The following is a 21,826-nucleotide window of genomic DNA, read 5'->3' as shown; positions in this document are numbered from 1 at the left end:
TGTGCACGTGCGCAAGGGGTCAGGCTAGGGTTGCCCTGGGTGCCGGCAACCCTAGGTCTGGCCCTGGGAGGTGCAGGTGAACACTGGTATCTCTACTAAGACTCTTCCAACCCCTCCCACCGTTTATTGCCCATATGCTGCTCTGTTAGAAAAACCAAGCTTCCCATCTGCTATATTTCCATGTCACTTGCTGCATCCGCATTACTGTTTGTCGTCGTTCTTTCCTGTTTGTGGTTTGGATCATGAACTTGGGGGCTGAGCTTACCTACATTTTTTGAGTGGTGTCTAGCATCCCTAGGGGCTCAGTAAATAATTGCAGTGTTAGGGATTCTCTAGGCTGCTGATTCATTGATGTCTTCCAGGAGCAGAAGAGGAGTGAGCGAGCCAGGAGGTCAGAGGCATCCCGACCTGAAACAGTAAACTCCTCTGAGAGCAGTAAGTTGCCCTTTGGCCAGCAGTCTTGCCTTCAAGAGGTACAGGCGGCTCATAGAGTCTGAGGACTGGCTGACCAAAAGAGCAGTTGTCTAAGGCCAATATAGTGTAGTAGACAGACAGTGCAATCCTATGCAGAGTTACTCCAGTCTAAGCCCATTGACTTGACTGAGAGAGTCAGACTCTGCAGCTGAGGATTGCACTGAGACAGTCAGAGCTGGAGCGGGGAACTACAGGTGCAAATCCCAGCTCATGAGCTTGGTCCAGTCTCTCAGCCTAACCTACATCACAGGGGTGATGTTGAAATGAACCATGTCTGTGGCTCCAAGCTCCTAAAGTGAAGTGGAACCAAAGTACAATATTGTAATATTGATATACAAGGAAAGGGGGGGGGGCTCTCCTTCTCTGGGTGATAAAGCATCTATTCAAGAAAGGGAAAGTATGTGGGAGATGGTCTTGGTGATTCTTGAAGTCGGCTTCAGGCTTCAGGATGCTGAAGGATGACAGTTTTGTATACGAGGTTTGGCCTCCTCGAAGGTCTCTTTCCTGCTGATTGGGTTTCATTTAAGTCTTATTTGTTTATGTCCTGGTTATCCTATATCCCTTCGGTTGTGGAACTTCAGGCAAGTTACCACAGGAGGGATTTCCTGAGGCATCTCCCTCTCATCAAGGCACTGCCCGGGTCCAGCTCTCTTTAGCTTCAGCCAGGTTCCCAGGAACCAGGTTCCCAGGTTAACAAGGCTGGGGAAAGGCTTCTCTCTGCTTGAGACCCTGGGAAAACCTGTGCCTTCTGCCCCTACCCCACGGCCCTTCTGATGCCCATCTCTCCTGCTTCCTGTAGTCCCGGTCTCTGATGAGGACTCGGATGCCATGGTAGATGACCCCAACGATGAGGACTTTGTTCCCTTTCGCACACGGCGCACCACTCGCATGTCTCTGCGCAACCAGATGGCCCAGCGGGCTGCCCGCTCCACAGTGACCAAGATGACTTGTGCCAACTGCCGGACACCACTGCAGAAGGGCCAGACAGCGTATCAACGCAAGGGGCTCCCTCAGCTTTTCTGCTCCAGCACCTGCCTCACCACGTTTTCTAAGAGACCACTCAGCAAGAAGAACTGCACCTTCTGCAAAAAGTGGGTGTCATTGCTGTCATTCCCCTCCCCTGTTCCGGTTGCCATTTGCTGCACCTGGGCTCCCTATTTTCTGTCTGCTGTTTTTGATGCAACAGGCCCCAGCCCTGCAAATACCCTGCCTCCCTCCACTTGTTATTTTTCTTGGTGTCTTTGTCCTCCTTGTTGCCTTTTGTTTGCTGGGATAGTCCAAGGTGCAGCCAGTCCCTCTGTTTTACTGATGCCGTGCTATCTGCAGGGAGATTTGGAACACCAAGGAGTCCGTCGTGGCCCAGATTGGCTCCGGCAGCTCTTTTCATGAGTTCTGCACTTCAGTATGCCTCTCGCTATATGAAGCGCAGCAGCAGAGACCAGCACCGCAGACAGCGGAAGCTTCAGACACTGTCCGCTGCAGTGTGTGCTACAAAGCAGGAGAGGTGAGCATGGCTGGTTTTTGAAGCAGAGGCAGGGAATGGAGGGCTTGACGTGTTGGGAAACGGGAATCTGCGTGAGTTTGATGCTGCCTGTAGTTTAAGGCCACCACGCAGTAGCATTGCTCAGCGGCAGAGTGCATGCTTTGCAGAAAATACCAAGTTCAGTCTTGTGATCTCCACTTAAAGGTTCCCAGGTTAACAATGCAGGGGAAAGACCTCTCTGCTTGAGAGACCCTGGGAAACTATTGCCAGATGGAGTTAAAAACGGGCTAGATAGACTGATGATGTGGGCACACTAAAAGCTTTGCAGGTTCTTGTCCCCCAGTAGCAAGGTCAAGAGAAGAACGGGAAGGAAACTGTGTCAGGCAGATTCCAGAATAGTAGTTATGGCATAAAATGCCCTGTGGCTCCTGGGGGACGTTTGACAGGCTGACGGCATGAGCATGTGTAGGCAACTGCCTATTTTGTCAAGATCTTGAAAGGGGCTAGGGGAGGAGCCTGTAAGGAATAAAGAGTGGGTTATAAAGGAGCTTTACATACCATGTGGGATGGAAGTACCTAAGAATTGGACTAGTTCCAATTTTGCACAGAATATAGTTCAAGAAACACTTCATTGTGTACATAACACTGTCTAGGCTTTGTGGACAACAGAAATCTGAAATGCAGTAGGCTCAAATGATGCATTGCTACAGGATCCGATTTTAATGTAGGCTATCAGAAGGCTCTGTACTGGGCTTCAACCCTTACCCAGCCTGCCCTACCCTCCCACTTGGACCAAAGCATGCTGTCCCTCCGGACCTACCAGCTCTCATGCCTAGCAGCTCTTACCCTTCGGGTAATAGAGGCCCTTGCTAATGCACCCTCTGCTTGTGAATGACTGTCTTGCCTGCAGATCCAGCACGAGGTCAGCAATGGGAACGTGGTACACCGCATCTGCAGTGATGCTTGTTTCACCAAGTTCCGTGCCACCAAGGGCTTGAAAACGAACTGCTGTGACAACTGCGGCCTCTACCTTTACAACAAGGGGCTGCCTTTGGAGTACCTCTTCCACGAGGGGCAGCAGAAGCGCTTCTGTAACACCACCTGCCTCAACAGCTATAAGAAGGTGAGGATGGGCGGAGGCAGGGGTTCACCTCCACACCCCTCCAGACCCTGATTCAAGGAGAAAACAAAGGGCTCTCGAACCAGATCTCAGGTGAACTGCTCAATGAGCCACAAGCCCCAGGCTTCCCCTCACCACCCCTCCTGCTGCTGCTAACAGTTCTCAGGACCTGCAAAGCCACCAAGGCTGTGCGCTTATTCCCTTCCATTCAGAATCCAGAGTAAAAAGGCCCCCAACTTGCCCCTCTCCCTTGTGACACTCGGAGGGCTGCATGTTCCCCTCTTAGCAGTGCACAAGTGTTCTCCTGGGGAACGTTGTAGGAATGTCTTGTCTCAGTGGACAGTTTGACCCTCTGTGAAATCTGCAGATTCAGAGTAAACTGGAAAGGGCTCAGCAGTGTGGCTGAGCCTGTCTGGAAGCCACTCTGCACTTTTGTCGTTTCAGAAAAACACCCGTGTGTATCCGTGCATGTGGTGCAAGACACTCTGCAAGAACTTCGACATGTTGTCTCACAAGGACCGGAATGGCAAGATGGGCCTCTTCTGTTCCATCTGCTGCACCACTTCCTACAAAGTCAAGCAGGCAGGCCTGACAGGTAAGAGTTAGCTGACTCCCCTCTAGCTCCACTACCTGTGGCAGACGCTAATGCCGCTTCGTAGTGAGGGGAGGATGTCCTGCCCGTGAGGAAGGAGAGCAGGAGGCAGCTGGATCACCCCCTGTGCTAGAAGGATTACCTGATTGTGCATCAAGCCGGGGTCTCTTCCACTGGAGCAGCTTGTGGCTTGGATTAATAGATGGGTTGACTTTCTGGATGCGTGATTCTGACTTACCCAGATTGCTCACAAAGAGGCCTAGATCTGGAGGACTGAGTTGGTGGGAGCCACTGTCTGGGTGTTGGCCACAGTTTGCTCTGGAAGGAGGACTGAGTTGGGTGGGGACAACTTCCAAGTACAGTTTCAAGCAATGTGCCCTAGTATGAGGCCTGGTCGTCTTTTCTTGCTAGGTTAGGGTCCCGTGTCAAGCCTGGGGGAGGAGTCCCACATGCCCTCCCTCACCACCCTGGCCTCACTTCCTGCCTTATCTTTCTCCGCAGGACCCCCTCGGCCTTGCAGCTTCTGCCGGAAAAGCCTGTCTGAGCCCTGCTACTACAACAAGAATGAGCAGGTGGTGTACCAGTTCTGCAGCCCCAGCTGCTGGACCAAATTCCAGGTACATACGGAGGCTCTGCCGCCGTCACAGTGACAGGACCAAACCCAGGAACGTGGGTTTTCTGCATGGCTGCGATCTGGTGCATCCATCAGACTCCTGAAAGTCTCTGCTTTCATACTCTTAAAAAAAAAAAAAAAGCTTCTAGCTGTCATTGTTTGCTGAGAAAAGCTTTGGAAGGTGAAGGTTGTGTCTGCTAAAACTCTAAGGCTAATGAAGATGGAGAAGGGGAGGGGCCATATCAGTCTTCAAAGTTGCCCATGTTCTCCCAGAATCACAAGTTCCATCTCGCCTTGATCTGCATTCTTGCACTTAAGACAGAGTTTAAAAACCCTTTATGCTCTGTGTTTATAATTCAGCTCTTCTTGTCTGTTGGCACTATTTTTTACTAAGAGCACATACCCTCTTCTGTCCCTCATGTTAGGTTTTCCCATCTTCCTAGCCCTTTGCTGCCCCTTCTTCCAATCGCCACCTCTCCCTGTGCCACTCAGCCCCTTCTGTCCCTGAGTAAAGTTCCATACCCCCATCTTTCCCCAATCAACCTTACCTACAGCAACTGGTCTGAATTTCAACATTCAATAACCAAACCTTCTCCCTCAGAAGTTGGAATGTTTATGAACACTCTGACATCACAGCAGCTCAGCCAGTGGCCAGAGATGGGATGGGGAGGGTGAGGCTTGCTTAGCTAATTCTTAGCTTATTATATATTTATATATGATGTCTAATCTATCGTGGGGGTCGTTGTCTCAAATAAACTGTTTCTACTTCTGCTGATGCCGAAGAGAGTTTGTGTCTGCTATCCAATAAATCAGTCAAATAACATTTGTGTGATTTGCATAATTTATTCTACTCGCAGACTGTTGGTCTTTTACTTTCATTGTCCATGGCCAAACCCTGTTCCCTCTCAGGAGCAGCTGCGGCAGCTGGATGTCCCCTGGGAAGAACCTGTTTGGGATGCCTGCTGAATACTGTTCCCCTCCTTAAGGAATGGGATTCAGTCAACCCTCAGTGGTGGGGAAAGGGGAGATGGGGGTCTTGTGTCTACAGCCGGGGTGATGTGGGCATGGATGGGGGCTGCCAGGGAATTCATGTGAAGGGGGATCTGAGCCTAGTTGGGGGAAACAATGTATGGTATATGCTGTGGAGGGAAGGCAAGAACACCTTGGTGGGTGTAAGTCTGGCAACTCGGGCACTCTAAATAAAGTGAGTGTGAGACCGAGCAGACAGCTCCAAGCTGGGCACAGTGGGCATAGATGATCCTGTGCCCCCTTCTGAATCTTTCTCCCCTTCCCCTTCCCTCAAAATGCAGCGCACCAGTCCAGAAGGTGGGATCCACTTGACCTGCCATTCCTGCCACAACCTCTTCACTGGGAAGCCCGAGATCCTGGACTGGCAGGTGAGGGGGATGTAGACAGGAGGCAAAGGAATTGCCCGGGAGGGAGGAAGGGAACCATTCCTGGGCGGTTATGTTGCTGTTTGGACAGTCCAGGAGGCAGCTTCCCCTAATGCCTGCGCTCTCTGCGTGGAGAAGAGGTGGGCAGGTTATGCTTTGGGAAACGGGGAGCCCAAGTCTGCCACTGGTCCTCAGAAAGACAGTAGGAACCCAGCTGGTTCAGCAGGGCCCTTCTCTGCTGCCAGAAAACCCCACTGCTGCTTTCAGTCAGCTGAATGTGCCCCTCCCTCCTCGCCCCCCCCGGCAGGACAAGGTCTACCAGTTCTGCTGCAGAGACTGCTGTGAGGACTTCAAGCGGCTGCATGGGGTGGTGTCCCAATGCGAATACTGCAAGCAGGAGAAGCTGCTGCATGAAAAGATCCGCTTCTCGGGGGTAGAGAAGAACTTCTGCAGCGAAGGTACCTGGGAAGAGTACAAGCCAGACCTGGGCTGAACCGAGTCCTGTGGCAGAGGAGAAGGGCCCGGCAGCAGAGGGAAGTCCTAGGGCAAGAAGAGGGTGGAGGGCCTATCCTGCTGGGGCCTGGCTGCCCATAGAGTGCCAAAGGAGGCCTCCTTGCATGGCTGCAGCCTGCCCCCAGCACCAGCTGGCCTTGCTGTGCCTTGCAGGTCCTTGCATGTGGTGGGCTTGGGCCGAAGGTCATTTGGAGTAAACTCTACTTAGAACCAGAGAGGTGAGCGATGGCAAGTCCCTCCCTGATTCAGTCCCGCTTCAGGGGCCAGTGCAGGATTGTTGCTTTCAGGCTGCCTCTGCGTTGCTATGCTCTGCTGTTCCTCTAAGCTGTTTGGCTCTGGGTTCCCTGCTGTGGCGCGGGGGCCGTCGGTGCCCCCCTGGGAAGGTTTCACCCATGTTGTTTCTCCGCAGGGTGTGTGCTTCTTTATAAACAGGATTTCACCAAGAACCTGGGCCTCTGCTGCATCACCTGCACATACTGCTCCCAGACGTGCCAGCGTGCGGTCACCGAGCAGCTTGAGGGCAGCACTTGGGACTTTTGCAGCGAAGACTGCAAAAGCAAATACTTGCTTTGGTACTTCAAGGTGAGTTGGAAGCAGCTCTGGGCTAGTTGTGGGGGTGTGCTGCCAAGCGCTGCTGTGGTGTCATGCTTGGCCTTGCTGTGTCTCTGTATTGCATCCCTCTGATGGGCTCCCTGTCTCCTTAGTTGGGACCTTAGTTTACTGGAAATTAAAACTCAGCCTTGTGGGAAGTCAGATTATATTACGCTAGTCATTCTTTTAATTGTGGCATTTGATCTGTTGGGCACATGCAAAACAGACTTGCCAACTGCTTTCCACCTCACTCAGAAATGGTAGCAAATTGCTTGAGGTGGTGCTGGATCTACTAGGTGTGGTGAATAATGCAATAGGGTTGAGCATTGTGAAGAATGGGGAAAAGGAGAAGGCAGAGAACTAGCCACTAGACTCCATTCCTCCAGTCTCAGGGGCCATCAGCAGCTTTACCTTTTATAATTTCTCTTTTGAGGAAGTCTAGAATGTTTTTCTTTAAAAAGAAAAAGAGAACCGTAAGAGACCATGAAATCCCACATTGCACTGGCAACCGGCCAGGTTCCATGCCCTGGGGTGGACTTTGTGGCTGATGGTCTGCTTGTCCCTTTTGTTGTACATTTTAGGCAGCTCGGTGCCACGCTTGCAAGCGCCAGGGGAAGCTGTTGGAAACCATCCACTGGCGAGGGCAAATCAAACATTTTTGCAACCAGCAGTGTCTGCTGCGCTTTTACAACCAACAGAATCAACCCAACTTAGACACCCAGAAAGGGCCTGAGAGCCTGTTGAACAGTGAGTAGCCCGGTGCTTTCGCTAGCCTAGAGCAGCAGGGAGCATGACTGCAAGGGGGGGCCTGCTAGAGCTGCTAGGGACTGATTCTGCACTGGCCCCTGTGGGTGGGTTGGATGGGACCTCGCAGGATTGCCCCCACCTCTCCCTTCCTACCTTCATTGCTAACCTCTCTGGTTCTATGACACACAGGGCCAGCCAGCCAGGAGGAGCCGGTACCAGCGCTGCCCGTAACTCCCATTCTTAACAGGGAGGCTCCGATATGGCTGCTAAGGGTGGCTCCATTCTCCAGCGGAGAGTTCCGTGTGGAGGGCCAGGCTTGGCCTGGAATGCCAGGGCCAGCTCTCACTCTCCTGTTCCTCTCCCCAGAATCAAAAGCTAAGCAGTGTTGGGCCAGGTCAGTTCTGGGATGGGAGACCCAGAGGCTCCTAGGAGAGGGATGATGCTCCTGCAGTAGGCATGGCCTGGTGTGCTGGAGGTGGCATCTCGTGCCCAAGACAGGCCCTGGTGTTGCCAGAGAGCTTGATGGGTACCATCATCTCATGCTGGGAAACGGGCAATGAAGCACCGAGATTGCTTCACTGTATCACATTCAGATTGCTGTGTTTCGAACTGGCCCCTGCGAGCTCCCACCTTAGCATAACTTTTCTGCCCCGCTCAGCACCCTCAGACCTTCTCAGCTAGCCAGGACTGGGTGTGCTAAGAGGTCGAGATCTTTGCTGTAGTGAAGAAGCTGAGTCCTGTGACTACAATTTAAATGATGTAAAGCTTGCATAAGTTTCTTAGCTGTAAGTCTGAGAACTCTTTTTCTAAAGGCAAGTTTTGTTCTTAGACTACGGAATTCAAAATTGATGCTCTCTTATTATTTTTGTTTGTCTGTTTGTTTGTTTTGAGCTTATGCAAAACAGCAGAGTAAAAAAACCAGTCCCGACTGAAGAGGTTGCAAATGGGTACAGTGGGTCTCACTGAGAGAGGTCACGGCAATGGCTGGGTGAAGCACAAATGCCTCCAGCTCTTATGTCTGTCTTGACTTAGACCACCCTGTTATCTTTTTGTTCGTTTTGTTTTCTTCTCTTTTTCTCTGGCCCTCACTTCCAACCAGGATAAGGTGAGCAGCAGCCATGTGCTTCCCCGTTTGGTATATTGAGGGATGGCTCAGAGGTTCAGTGGACAACGGGGGGCTCCTCTTCCCTATTTTCCTCACTCTGCTAGAACAGGATTTTGAATCTGGTAAACTCCTTGTCAAGGCTTCTCCACTCACAGGTCAGGCATTGACTATGGGGATAGGCTGGTACACACACAGCTTTCCCAAGCCACAGAAGCAGGAGACGTGGCCATAGCTCCATTGTCCTGTTAGCATCAAGTGACAGCTGTTCTGTAGGATTTCCTGCCTTCCAAACTTGGGCAGGTCACAGCCTGTGGGAAAGCAGCTTATCTCTGAAACATTTCCTTTCAGGTCAGACCCCAGAGCCAAAACATCCGTCTTCTACCCCACCAAAAGCAGAGACCAGCACGGTGAGTGGGTGGTTTAGAGGGTGCTGCTGCCTGCTGGCCTGCTTCGTGGTGGGAGGTGGCTGTTGGTTTGAGCCAGCCTTGGAGGCCGGTGGGTGGAAAGCAGCACCAGGCTGTGGAAGGAGCCCTGCTTTATTTAGCAGCTTGCAAGTGCCATCGCCCAGTCATACAAAATGTGGTTTGTGGAAGATGATGCTGGGGTCTTTCTCTCTACATTGACTGCTAATGTTTGTTCTGTTTGGATCGGTGCCATTGAAGGTGCCTGCAAAGAACGCTTCTGCCCCGGTGACACCGGCTCCCTCACTGCCATCTCAGCCAGTCACACCACGGAAGAACAAAGCTGCCATGTGCAAGCCTCTGATGCAGAACCGGGGGGTGTCCTGCAAGATAGAAATGAAGTCCAAGGGCTGTCAGACAGGTGAGGGAGGGTAGGAAAGGAGGCTGGCTTTCTTGAGCATCCGTGGCTTACCTTTGCACACAGTTGCTCCCTTTACTTGCTTTTGCTCTCTGTTTGTGATACAGTTAATTGGATTGACATAGGACAGCTTAGAGGTTGGGGTAGGTAGGAGGATTTAAGCCAAGAGCCAACGGCAGGCATTTGGTCTGTTTGACCACATTCTCACAAACTCTTGGGCACCAAGGACTCATTCTGCTTGAGTAAACCAGGAACACAATACCATCAGGCCTGTTATGGAGTATTGTGGGCAATGCTTTTTTAGAAGGTAGCAGATAAATTGGAAGAGGCCAACAAAGGTGGTCAGGGGTTTGGAAAACATCCTCTGAGGAAAAGTTGAAGGAACTAGGTACTCTTTTAGTCTGTAGAAGAGAAGAATGTGCTCTTCTGTTCGGTAAGAGGCTGTCAGATAGAAGAGGACAAGACTTGTTCTCTGCTGCTGTAAATGGCAAGACTAGATCGAGTAGGTATAAGCTGCAGGGGTGCAGATTTTGGTGGAACACTGGGAGGAATTTTCTGCTGGTAAGACAATTTTGTCAGTTACTCAAGATTGGGGGGGGGATGTCCCTCCCTGGTTGTCTTCAAGCCAAGGCCTGGACAGGGATATTCTAGCTCTGGATTCCCTACGTTGAGCAGAGACTAAATGGCTCATAAAGACCTTCTGAATTCTTTGCTGGGAAAGGAGTTTCCCCTCACCTGCAGGGAAGTTTTACGGCTTGCCATTTGATCCTGACAGAGGCTGACTGGAAGCCCCAGGTGGTTGTGCTACCCATTCCCGTGCCGATCTTTGTGCCTGTGCCTATGAACATGTACTGCCAGAAAATTCCTGTGCCTTTCTCCATGCCTGTCCCGGTAAGTGTGAGCCTGTCCTTTTCCTGCTCTTGTCAGGCCATCCTTTCCTGGTCCTTTGCCCCTTTGATGTGTCTTCATTTGTAGGTGCCTGTGCCAATGTTTCTGCCCACCACACTGGAGAGCACAGAGAAGATTGTGGAGACGATAGAGGAACTGAAAGTGAAAATCCCATCCAACCCCCTGGAAGCTGACATCCTGGCCATGGCTGAGATGATAGCGGAGGCAGAGGAACTGGACAAGGCCTCATCAGACCTTTGTGGTAGGTCTTTGGACAGCCTTGTGGATAGCCGTGGCTACCTGAATTATGCCTCCCACTGCCAGGCGAAAGGGAGAAAACGAACTGTAGTTCTGCTCAACCTACATGTCCTAAACCTTGTGCCAGAGAGAGTCTTTGTGCTGTTGTATGCATTTGTTCTATATATGTCCTTTTGCATGTGATGCCATTGAAGAATTCTGATTCCAAGATGTTCAAATAATTTGGAATTTTGTAAGGAGGAAAACAGATGAAGGCCTCGAAGGGGGGCTTATATGGTCAGCAGGAGTGGAAGGCACCTCAGAAGTGGATGTTCCTCCCTTGCTCCCAGTACATTCATGCTGGTCCTTAGGAGTTAGAAATTGTCTCTTCCAGGTGTGCAGGTTTAACTTCTCTGCCTTTTATAGCTCTGTGTTCTGGTGAGCAGGAAGCATTCATCTGGAGGTACATATCTCTGACTCTCTCATCTTGTCACTGAGGAGTTGAGGACACTTCCAGGGCACCAGTAGGGAGCAGCTGCCTGACCTACTTCTATGTTCACAGATCTGGTGAGCAACCAGAGTGCCGAGGGCCTTTTGGAGGACTGTGACCTGTTTGGGCCAGCTAGAGATGACGTGTTGGCCATGGCTGTAAAAATGGCAAATGTGCTGGACGAGCCGGGTCAGGATTTGGAGGCTGACTTCCCAAAAAGTAAGAGGAAAAGTCGCCTGGGGCCATTGGGCATGAGGGATGGAGCACCAGCCACTCCTGAACAAGGAGGAGGCACAGAGGGGGAGTTGATGAGCCCTGGCTGACAGCCCCCACCCCATCCTGGTGGCAGGAAGAGTAGCTGCATTGCCTGTAAAGACGTCTGCAGGAGGGGGAATGATGTCGCTGTGGCCTGCAGAGCCCACAAGACAGCGGGCCGTGGCTGACCAGTAGCTCTCTTTCTAGGCCTTTGAGGTTGGTGTGTGTGACAACCCCAGATCCAGGCTTTCTTTTATATTTTTTCCTGTCTTTCTACCATTAAGAAGACCCTCAGGTTGGAGAGTTGTGCACCTCCTCACCACCCATACCTTCTCTGTATTTACTTAATACCAGGTTCCCTGTTCTCCTTATGGGAATGAGGTTGCAATGTTTTGTGTTTTGTTCCTGCTGGTTAAGGTGGGGGTTTTCAGAGTAAGTCTTTGTGACAGGCAGTGCAGTCCTAAAGGGTGCTGTGGCAGAGGTATCTAGATGCTTGCAAAAGTTTTGCAGCATTAGTCTACTCCCTATAGACTTTCCACAGGAAGATACACCAAAGGACAAATCCAGCCAGGTACAGGCAACAGAGCAAGCCGTCCAGGTTCCATAGAAACACCAGCAGCATCCACCAATCACACAGCAGCTGCCATTGACAGCTCCATGAGTGGCAGCTACAGGCACAGCCAATCTCCAGATGTGACTGTGTGCCCCTCCCCCTGAGAGCCAGAGGGCAGGGTGGAAAGACCCTGAGACTCTTAGCACTCCAGCAGAGGCACTTGGGTCAAGAGGCCCTCTCCCCAGCCAAGAAGGGACCACCCACCCCAGTGGCAAACACAGCCCATTCTTGCGAGGGCCTGACTGGCAGCAAAAGTGCCACTCACTCACAAACCCCCCTGCTCTGAGCCACACACCCCCTTTCTCTAGAAAAGTAAAAACAGAAGGGCAGAAGAACCCAAAAAACGTAGACCAGGTTTGAACCCATAGCCTCTTACGACCAGCCTCAAAGCCCCAGGGCCAGAAGAGGATGTTCCCAAGAGACATGCCAGCAGGGACTAAACACTGTGCTGGAACTCTCATGGCACCACCATGAGAGTTTGTGCATAACACCAGCCACATGGGAGAGGCCAGAGAATATCACACAGATTGGCATGGCTCAGTAGAAAGGCACTGGGATAGCACAGCTGGGGCTCCTGGTTCAAACCCCCCACCCACCCCCCATGGGCAGAAGGGAGAGGCAGACTAAAGCCCTGAGTCTGAACCCTCCTTCTCCCCCCCCCATGGCAAAAGGAAGATCAGGATGGCCTGGCTGATGGGGTGCCTTAGAGATCCATCATTTTGGCTGGAATGTAGCTCCACAACTCCCCCTCTTCTGCAACCATGGCAGCAGCATCCTGCCATCAACCTTGGACCCTCTCCATGTGCTAACAAATCTGCACAGCTTATCAGACACCAGTGGTGCTGTGGGAGAGAGTGGGACCTCCTCAGCGACACAGTAGCCCACACGGTATCTTGGACAATCGTCCAAGTGGCACCTGGCCCCCTGCAGTACGTGTGAGGGAGGGAAAGGGGGTGCAGAGCTAAGTGTCAGCTCAGCCTCCAAGGTGCCACTGGACCACTGCTGTGTTGTGCAGCAGAACAAAACAATGGTCCAGTGGCAGCTCGAAAACCTACTGGAGTCACTCAAGCATTACCATCCCTGAGTCAGAGCCAACCCTCTGGGATGTGTGAAGGGACAGCCCAATGGGGAAGTGACAGATGGCGGGGAGGAGTTGGGGCAGGACGGTCATGGAGCTAGTGTCATCTGCACACACACAAACAAGGAGAGAGTTGTGGAATGCCCCAAACTTTAGTGAACCACCAAGCATGAAGTGGGTGCCTGGACACATGTTGCCAACCATATGGCAACTGTGCCTGTGCATGCTGCTCCCAGGGGTCTTTTAGAGGCAAGCTGAGCCGTTCCTTGTGCTGCTTGCTTGTGAACAAGGCAGTCTTGTGTGTCAAATGGCAACCTGAGGAAGAATGCTCCTGGACCCGACCTGGAAATGCATTCTGAAAGGATTGCCAGGGTCTGTGACGGCCATGCTCCCAAGTCTCCCTGTTGACTTGCCACTTGCCTGAAGGAAAACAGACGTGCAGTAATGGCAAGCGATGCAGCCATGTGCAAGCCACAACCAGGTTTGCTGTGCCTCAGGAGGGTCCATGACATTATGGGGGGGCAGGAGACCCCCCCCCCCACTGAGGCAGATGCTGCTGCCATCGAAATGACACTTCCCCATCCAGAGAAGAAGTGCTTTGTGACTGCAACAGCTTGATTTGTTCCTACTGCTGCCACTGCTGTCACCGAGCAAAGGTTGCTTGGCCTCTTTAATGTTGGGAGCACAGCCCTCCATCCACGGTTGTGCCCAGTTCTTGCTCCTGGAGGAGCGGAGGGGTTTCCTGTCAGTGTAGTACAAACAGCCCTGTGTGAAGCTGCAAGCATCCCTACTCCCCCGCTGCCCCGTCCAAGGCAGCTCTGTTGAGTATGTTTCCCTGGGAGCCTGCCACAGTTCCTGGAGGGCCAGCCTCCAGCTGTCCCCCACCCCTAAAATGCTGCCAGCCTAGGTTGTGGAGGCTACCATTCTGAGGGTGGTGTCCAGTGTTCCCACTAATGTGAGCACGTGAGCAATTGCTCACAGATTCTGACTCCTCCGCTCAGAGCTTCTCAGATGTAGCTCACAGATACTAACCCTCAGGCGGCCCTGCCCTCCCACTCAGCCAGCATCTGCAGGTGGGCCCCATAGGGATGGAGCAGGGATGGAGCCTCATCCCACTTCTCTCCTCTCTTCCTGGCTGTGGCTGATTTGGCCCCCAGGGTGGTGCCAAAGAGTGCCTCCAGCCACTGCTGGCTCTCTAGCTGGGGAACAGAGCAGAGCTGAGTGATCGGGTCTGGCCTGACCCATGCAGCCTGAAATCGCTAGGATCCCCTCAGCCCCAGAGAGCGGAGGAGAGGAGGTAGTGCCTCAGCCGCCACCATGGTGAAGGCATCATTTAACTTGGCCTTGGCGCAGAAGGAGGCTGAAGAAGTAAGCACTGACACACAAAAGCTCATCTTGAAATAAACGTGCTAGTCCTTAAGGTGCCATTGCACGTCTGCTTTATTTTGCAGCAACAGACTAATACAACTACCTCTTTGTAATCAGCATGGACATATCCATTTTTATACAGAGGTATACTCTGATTTTTGTGGCCCTTTCACCTAATGGCTTTTATTGTTAAATTGTTTTGATTGTAATCAAAACAATTTGATTGTATTTTTTTTTTAAGGAGGTGCACTCAAAACTTTAATGAAAGTTGTTTTGGCTCACAAAGTAGATTTTTAGCTCAGAACACTGCAAAGCTTAGAGGGAGGCACATGTGGACCAGTGAGTTGGGGTAGGCAGATTCCCTACTCTTGCAGTGCGTCCTTGCCGCTGGAGCCGAGCAGTGGGAGATGGGGTACCTGCTAGTGGTCTGCAAACACTCTGGACTTCGCTCTCCCCTAAGGATGTAAGTGCTAAGCGTTTGCCTACTTTTGCAAAGTGCCCACTCTGTGCTTTTTCCACTACCAAGGTGCCTTGCATTCTAAGCTCGCACGGCAAGGAGCTCTGAGACAGAGCCCTATGCTGCACCCCCTATTTACTAGTTTAGGGGCATTCTGGCCAGGGTTTATGTAAGAAGGAGGCCATGATTGGATGCTGGGGAGGGGACTTGTCTGCCACTGAGGTGCAAGGGGATTGGTTGCAGTTGTAGTCTGTATCCTGTCCCCTTCCAGGCCATTTGGAGAGGGCCATGCAGGTGGGGGGCGGGTTGATGTTTCCCTTTGCATGGGTGCTATGGGCTATGGTGTCTTTTTCATGAAGTAATTTTTTGCTGCTGTTTGGGGTGTGCTACCCAGCCTGGAGCAGCTTAGGAAGCCAAGTAACTTCCAGCCCACCCATTTCCATGCTGGTGCAGGGATTTACTCCCAAAGCCCACTGGCAGCTGACGGCAGCGGGGCACCGCTGGGAAGCTACACCAGAGTAACTCGGGCTCATATCAATGTATGTGTGAGACATGTTGGTGTAAGGGCTAGTTTGTTCCCTGAGGACTCCTCACCTTAGGATTGTTCTGTGAATCTATTATTTCTAGCTTAAGTAGCATCTGTGTGGAAAATTAGTTTTTGTGCCTGGTCTTTGAATAAACATTTAAGTATCTATATCTAACTGGAAACCAAAAAGCTTATGAATTTATTCTAAAACCAATACTCTTACCAATACTCTGCAACCATTACATGTATGCACCTAAATAGATTCTATTTCTAGTTAAACAAAATGCCTATTTCATCTGGAACATAGGATCGCTCTTTTATCTTACACCCCGCCCCCCACCATGCGCTGACAGGTCTGTCATGCTACCATCTATAATTAAGCCTTCCTATAAAGAGGACAAACTGAAGAGATCTAAGACAAAAAGCCTTTTGGTGGCAGCAAAAACCATTTTGAAACACTTAAGAAAAGCAGGGAGGCAGAATAATACAGGCCATTTCAGAGCTGTATAGCAAGGTCTCATTATAGCAGTTACAATAATCAAGTCACATAAAGAGGGCAAAATGCCACAGAGATGAAGTGGATTTGTTTTAGTGTGTTTACTTTGACACGCTTTCAGGATTTATTAATCATGCACCAGAGAACACATTAGTTTGTATTCAGACCTCATTGTCTTGGATCCTACAGAGAGAGGACTGAGAAACTCTGGGTTGTGGAGAATGTGGGAGTCAGATATAACAAAACAAACAAGTTGATTCTAATGGTAAAAGTGAATTGTAACTTTTTCCCAGTTCAACCAGCTAGATGACACAGCGCTGGAGCTGGAGGTGCTTTATACTAAAGAGTTGCAATGTTGATTCAATCAGCATCTTTTACTGTAGCAACAATAACCAGACATAACCCTTTTAAACTGCTTTTTAGCAGAGAACAGCACCCAAATGCCTCCTTGTCAGAATCAGTAACTATAGTCCTCTAGTGGATTCCCTGCCTAGTCTAGGATACCTCCTCATCCTGTTCCCTCTGAAACTCCAACTGCCTCTTTTTTCCATTGGTGATTGACGGTCAGACTGCTCTACTTCAGACTTCTGTTAGCCTTTTGATTTTGACTGGTCAGCTCTGACGAGGGAAACAGAAGGCGGAACCTTCTCCTGTTCATCATAGTGTGGTCTGGGTTGATACCTACCAGGGAAACGAGATGGTGTATGTGTGTATGTTATGGGCAGTGCTTCGCTTCAACCTACACAGATAGGGGAGTTGGTAGGCCAAAGCCCGCAGGGCTACTTGTGTCTGAAGAACCTGTTGTATCACTGACCCTCTTTCCTTGTTCTCCACCAGACCCCTTGGACATTAATCCCAGTGTGGATTTCCTCTTTGATTGTGGCCTGGTGGGCCCAGACGATGTTTCCGCTGACCAAGATTTGCCTCGTGCCATCCGCAAGGTGAGTTTGCTCCCCGCTCCAAACCTGGGAGAGCAGCTGCTGGAGAAGCTGCATTGTTCACTGTGGCTCTAAGGTGAACACGGACTTTCTATATCCTACCTTTCCATTCAGAAAGGACCCTCTAGGTTGGTATAAACTGACACCACATTAAATAAAGCAATGCAAAGGAAATGCAAGAAAAACCATCAGCCAATTTGTTCTTTTCCAGATTCATTTAAAATCACTTGTATAAAGACTCAAAACCTGGCCCTGAAAACAGCCAATACGCTTTGGTAGCCAGAAAAAGCTGTCTTCTAAAGGACATTCAGTACATGGTAGAAAGACAAATAGGGGTTAGGGGAATTTCACTGCTTTGGACCACTCTAGAGAAGGCCCATTTTCTGTCTTACAGCTATCCACTGTTCTGTAGCATGGGAACCTTTGTTGATGACATTGGTGCCTGGGCAGACCACTGTGGGAGGAGGCAGTCTTGTGGTCCCCAACATTTACATCTGCAAAGGTTACAACCTGTCCTTTGCAGTGGGAGCCAGAAATGCATTGACCAGCACAGTTTGAACAAAATGGGAGTAATATATTCTCCGAAGTTTGTTCCTATAATCAGTTTGGCATCTGGGACAAACTGCTGCCATCAAAAACTTTTCAAAGGCAGCCATTCCCCATAGAGCATATTACAACTACACTGTGATGCATTTTGCTAGAAAAGGAGTGGGGAATCCTCAGTGGCACTGTGAAACCCTTCACCAAATCTAGGATCATGAAGTATCAGCAGCTGCCAAACCTAAAAGGAATACTTAGTAGATGGTGCCCAGGTGCCTGTGATGACTAAGTATGAAGGTATCATTGCTCAATTATGATAGTTCTGGCTGCAGCCTTGATTTAAGAATGCATGCAGGATGCATGCGGAGGGGCCAGAGGCTCAGCACACCAGTATTGCATGTGAAAGGTCCCAGGTTTAGTCCCCAACATCTCCAGTTAAAAGGAATCAGGGAATAAGTGATGTGAAAGACCTTGACTTGACAAGCCCCCACTGTCCCCACTGCAGGGCCAGAAGCGCCTGGTGCTCTCTGAGAGTTGTTCGCGCGACTCCATGAGCAGCCAGCCCAGCTGTACGGCACTCAACTACTCATACGGTGTGAATGCCTGGAAGAGCTGGGTGCAAGCCAAATATGCTGGAGGCGAAACGAGCAAGGGTGATGAGCTGCGCTTTGGCCGTAAGTATGGGCCGAAGGTGACAGTGGAGATGGGAATGGCAGTAGTGGGGAGGGGGATGCCAGGAAATCTGAGCCTCTCCTTCCCAGCCTAAGGCTGCCACATTGCTATTCCCACAGCGAAGCCCATGCGGATCAAAGAGGACATCCTGGCCTGCACGGCCGCAGAGCTTAATTACGGCTTAGCTCAGTTTGTCAAGGAAATCACCCGGCCCAATGGCGAGCGCTATGAGCCTGACAGCATCTATTACCTCTGCCTTGGCATACAGCAGGTAGGAAGGCCCTGGCTGCACCCAAGAAGCAATAGGACCCTGTACTATTTGTCAGCATTGACTGAGCAAAGGCTTGGAGGCCTTTCTCTTATGCACTCCCTGTAGGCAAGCAGCGCCTCTGCAATGGCTTGTACTGTGTCCTGGGAGCCTGGCAATTGCTCAGTGTGCAGCTACTTTGGGTACAGGTTGGAGAGGGGAGCTAATTTTGTATTCCCTGCTTGACTCTATGCTTCTCCCCCACCAGTATCTGCTAGAGAACAATCGCATGGTGAACATCTTCACAGACCTCTACTACCTGACCTTCGTGCAGGAGCTCAACAAGACACTGAGTGGCTGGCAGCCCACCACAATCCTACCCAACAGTACGTGGCTTGGTGGGGCACGAGCCTGCTCTTCTCTTCCAGCACTCTGGGGTTTTTGAGGGGCCTTTGGGAGGAGAACTGGCCTGATTCTGGGAAAGGGTGAGCAGGCAGTCAGCTTTCCACAAGGGAGACAACGGTAGTACCCCTCTGTGAGTTTGTCTGAAAGCTTCTAAATCAGCCTTTCTTCCTAGTGTCATTCCCCCCCCACACACACACATACACACACACCACACCCAGCTGCCACAAAGTGCTGATTCTATTTAAGATTAATCACCGTATGCAGTAGGCTTGCTGCTCCTTTTACAATCCTACAGTCCCATCCTAGGTAGAGTTACACCCTTCTAAGTCCCTTGAAGTCAGTGGCCCTGTTAATCTCTCAGGATGTTTTCATGGTAACTCCAGGAAGAGGGTCTCTGTAATCTGCAATTATTTTTTTTTACTGCTGGGACAGAGGGTGCCCATTAAAGCTTGGGATGAGCTGTGCTTTGAACCTAGGCACAAGTTCAATGCATTTGCTATTAAACTTGCACATTCATGTATGTTATAGAAAATACAAATTTTACATGAGCCTTAGAAGCAAGATAAAACATTTAGGTTTATCTCATTTTGGCTCCCCTTTCTGCATACTATTAAGAAATAACGGATTGGCTTCTCCCTACCTGTTTTTTGCCATGCATATGTGGCGCACACACAACCAGAGCTGAGCAGCTGAATTGCTTATAACAGGAGCAGGTTCATCCAGGCCTGGCAAAGGCTGCTGACTTGGCTGTGAACTGCATGGTGTCATGAATTCGAGGAGGCCACATGTCAAAGGACTGGCCTCCCCCGCCCCCCCCCCCCCGCCCCACCGCAGGCTGTTTAGTGCAATTCATCAGGGCTCTCTAGCTTTGTGGCCAGAGATGCTCTGACTGAGGTGGTTTGGCTTGAATGTTTGCAGACACAGTCTTCTCACGTGTGGAAGAGGAGCACCTCTGGGAGTGCAAGCAGCTGGGCGTCTACTCTCCATTCGTGCTCCTCAACACCCTCATGTTCTTCAACACCAAGTTCTTTGGGCTGCAGACAGCTGAGGAACACATGCAACTCTCCTTCACCAACGTTGTGCGACAGTCGCGCAAGTGCACCACAGCACGGGGCACCACCAAGGTGGTGAGCATCCGCTACTATCCTCCTGTGCGGCACCGGAAGGGGCGAGGTAGGGAGCATTTTTGGCACATGTGCTTTTCCTGCCCGTCGACCTTGGGGGCAGCCCCTGACCCAGCTTTCTCTCTCCTTGCAGATAGCGGCCTTGGCAAGCGGAAGCGGGAGGATGAAGCACCTGTCTTGGAGCAGCGAGAGAACCGCATGAATCCGCTGCGTTGCCCAGTCAAGTTCTACGAGTTTTATCTCTCCAAATGGTGAGGGGCTCCAGCAGCTACCAGAGTGTTGGCTGAGGCCGTAGGCAGATGTTGTCAGTGGAAGTGGAGCGGAGGGGCTGGAGTCAGTGTTGCAGCGATCGCAACTGATCATCAATGGGAATGTGGGCATAAACAGTTTAAAAAAAAAAAGTCCACAAAGGCATCAATTCCGAAGGACACGAAAAGAGGCAGTAGTCGCTTGCAGGGCACAGTGGGTATGGAGGCATCCAGCTTGAAGACCAGCTTAGTGTGAGCAGTACTAATGGGTCTGTGCCGATCAGGTTGGGAGTTGGTCCTCCTTGCTTCTGTTCAGCTATGTGGATTCCGTTCCCTAGCCGGAAGTTATCTTCATAGGCCCAGTAGGCGCAAAGAAAGTGCTGGAGAAACGGGGGCTGTGTCCCAACTGCTGCCAGTACCTGCCTGTTTCCCACCGGGGTGAGCATTCTCGTTTCTCTTTTTCTGACCACAGCCCTGAGAGCCTTCGAAACCGCAGTGACGTGTTCTACCTGCAGCCAGAGCGATCGTGCATTGCCGAGTCACCGCTGTGGTACTCTGTCATCCCCATGGACAAAAGCATGCTTGAGAGTATGCTGAACCGTATCCTGGCTGTGCGCGAGATCTACGAGGAGCACAGCCGCGGGGGAGGGGGCCTGGATGACGATATGGACTGAGCAGCGACAGCTTGGCCGGAGGGAGACTGTGGGGCCTGGCGCTGCTGCTGCAGCCAGGTGGGGGGCGGGGGTGGGGAAGTGTGACGAGCTGCCCCTGCCCTGCCTGAGTCTACAGGCACGTAGGACTCTTTTAACACGCCCCACTCCATGCTAGTGATGAACTGCTCCCCCGAGGGGCTGGCGCCTCCTGCCCTTTCTCCCTTCCTGTGCTGCCTAGGAGTGCCTGCTTGCCTGCCCCTTTTCCCCTGGCCAGGGTCTTTTCCTGTGGCAACAGGCTGGGAGGGGAGCTTAATGAATTGTTCTTTGGGGCAAGGAGGGGAGGACATGGAGAGTATCCTGGCTAGTGTTAGGCCCTTGCAGGGGGAGCCCAGCTTTGTGGATGTGAGCCTCTCTCTAATAGGGGGGGAGAGGGGGCCTTGGCCCCTTGTCTGCGCATTCTCTTGCTTGGGGCTTTCCTCTCTCCTATGGGCGGCAGTGCTCCCCCTCCCCTCCCAACAGCTAGACACTCTTTGTGTGTGTGTGTGTGTGTTGGGGAACAGGCCCGAAATGACATCTGGACAGTCTCCTGCCCTGCTTCCTTGAAGCATAGCTTGCCCACCACCCACCTCATGGAGCAAGTGGCTGCCCGGCATCCCCACTCCTTCCCCATTTGTGTGTGTGTGTGTGTGTGTGTTGCGTTGAACTCTGAGCTATGGCTGGTGGTGGTGCCGTCTGTCGAGCCTGTATATATTGTTCTGGCCCAGCCCCTGTCTGTGTCCTTGTCACGAGTGAGCCAGTCGCAGGTCTCATTGTAGTGATACCGGGGTGTTAGGACCCGCCCTGTGTCTCTCTGGAAACCATTCATTTCAAATAAAGGCACAAAACCTGCATGCCGTCTTTGCCTCTCTTTCAGCAACGAGGACAGCCTGCTGCACCTATTTCTGCTGATGGAGGAGTGCTGGTTGGGGCCTGTGTGCCAGTTGGCACCCAAGACTTAGGCGAGGGGCCATGGCTCAGTGGCAGGGCATCTGCGTTACGTGCGGAAGGTCCCGATTTCAACCCTCGCATCTCCAGTTAGAAAAAGGATTAGGTAGTAGCCCATGTGAGATGCTGGAGGCTCTGGAGAGCCACTGCCTGTCA

General features: G+C 51.4%; 1 protein-coding gene across 7 annotated transcripts in view; it reads left to right on the top strand.

Annotated features, from left to right (window-relative positions):
- ZMYM3 (zinc finger MYM-type containing 3) overlaps positions 1-21,568 on the top strand; it is a 28,449-nt gene extending 6,881 nt beyond the window's left edge. For 5 of the 7 annotated variants that reach the window (XM_054996208.1, XM_054996211.1, XM_054996209.1 and 2 more), the window contains exons 4-25: positions 363-435; positions 1,274-1,565; positions 1,801-1,978; positions 2,868-3,080; positions 3,522-3,672; positions 4,171-4,286; positions 5,593-5,679; positions 5,984-6,134; positions 6,599-6,771; positions 7,362-7,527; positions 8,981-9,039; positions 9,295-9,454; positions 10,227-10,342; positions 10,427-10,601; positions 11,139-11,285; positions 16,697-16,800; positions 17,843-18,011; positions 18,129-18,280; positions 18,525-18,642; positions 19,580-19,834; positions 19,919-20,036; positions 20,506-21,568. In XM_054996208.1, the coding sequence (XP_054852183.1) occupies positions 363-435; positions 1,274-1,565; positions 1,801-1,978; positions 2,868-3,080; positions 3,522-3,672; positions 4,171-4,286; positions 5,593-5,679; positions 5,984-6,134; positions 6,599-6,771; positions 7,362-7,527; positions 8,981-9,039; positions 9,295-9,454; positions 10,227-10,342; positions 10,427-10,601; positions 11,139-11,285; positions 16,697-16,800; positions 17,843-18,011; positions 18,129-18,280; positions 18,525-18,642; positions 19,580-19,834; positions 19,919-20,036; positions 20,506-20,707 (3,375 nt within the window). In that variant the 3' untranslated portion in view covers positions 20,708-21,568. The remainder of the gene's footprint in view (positions 1-362; positions 436-1,273; positions 1,566-1,800; positions 1,979-2,867; positions 3,081-3,521; positions 3,673-4,170; positions 4,287-5,592; positions 5,680-5,983; positions 6,135-6,598; positions 6,772-7,361; positions 7,528-8,980; positions 9,040-9,294; positions 9,455-10,226; positions 10,343-10,426; positions 10,602-11,138; positions 11,286-16,696; positions 16,801-17,842; positions 18,012-18,128; positions 18,281-18,524; positions 18,643-19,579; positions 19,835-19,918; positions 20,037-20,505) is intronic. The other 2 variants (XM_054996213.1, XM_054996214.1) reach the window with 2 other exon arrangements.
- The last annotated feature ends 258 nt before the right edge of the window (positions 21,569-21,826 follow it).

The sequence above is a fragment of the Eublepharis macularius genome, chromosome 13 (genome assembly GCF_028583425.1).
Source record: "Eublepharis macularius isolate TG4126 chromosome 13, MPM_Emac_v1.0, whole genome shotgun sequence".
Classification (NCBI taxonomy): Eukaryota; Metazoa; Chordata; class Lepidosauria; order Squamata; family Eublepharidae; genus Eublepharis; species Eublepharis macularius.
Note: the sequence above shows the minus strand (reverse complement) of the source record. Positions and strands in the feature narration are given on the sequence as shown.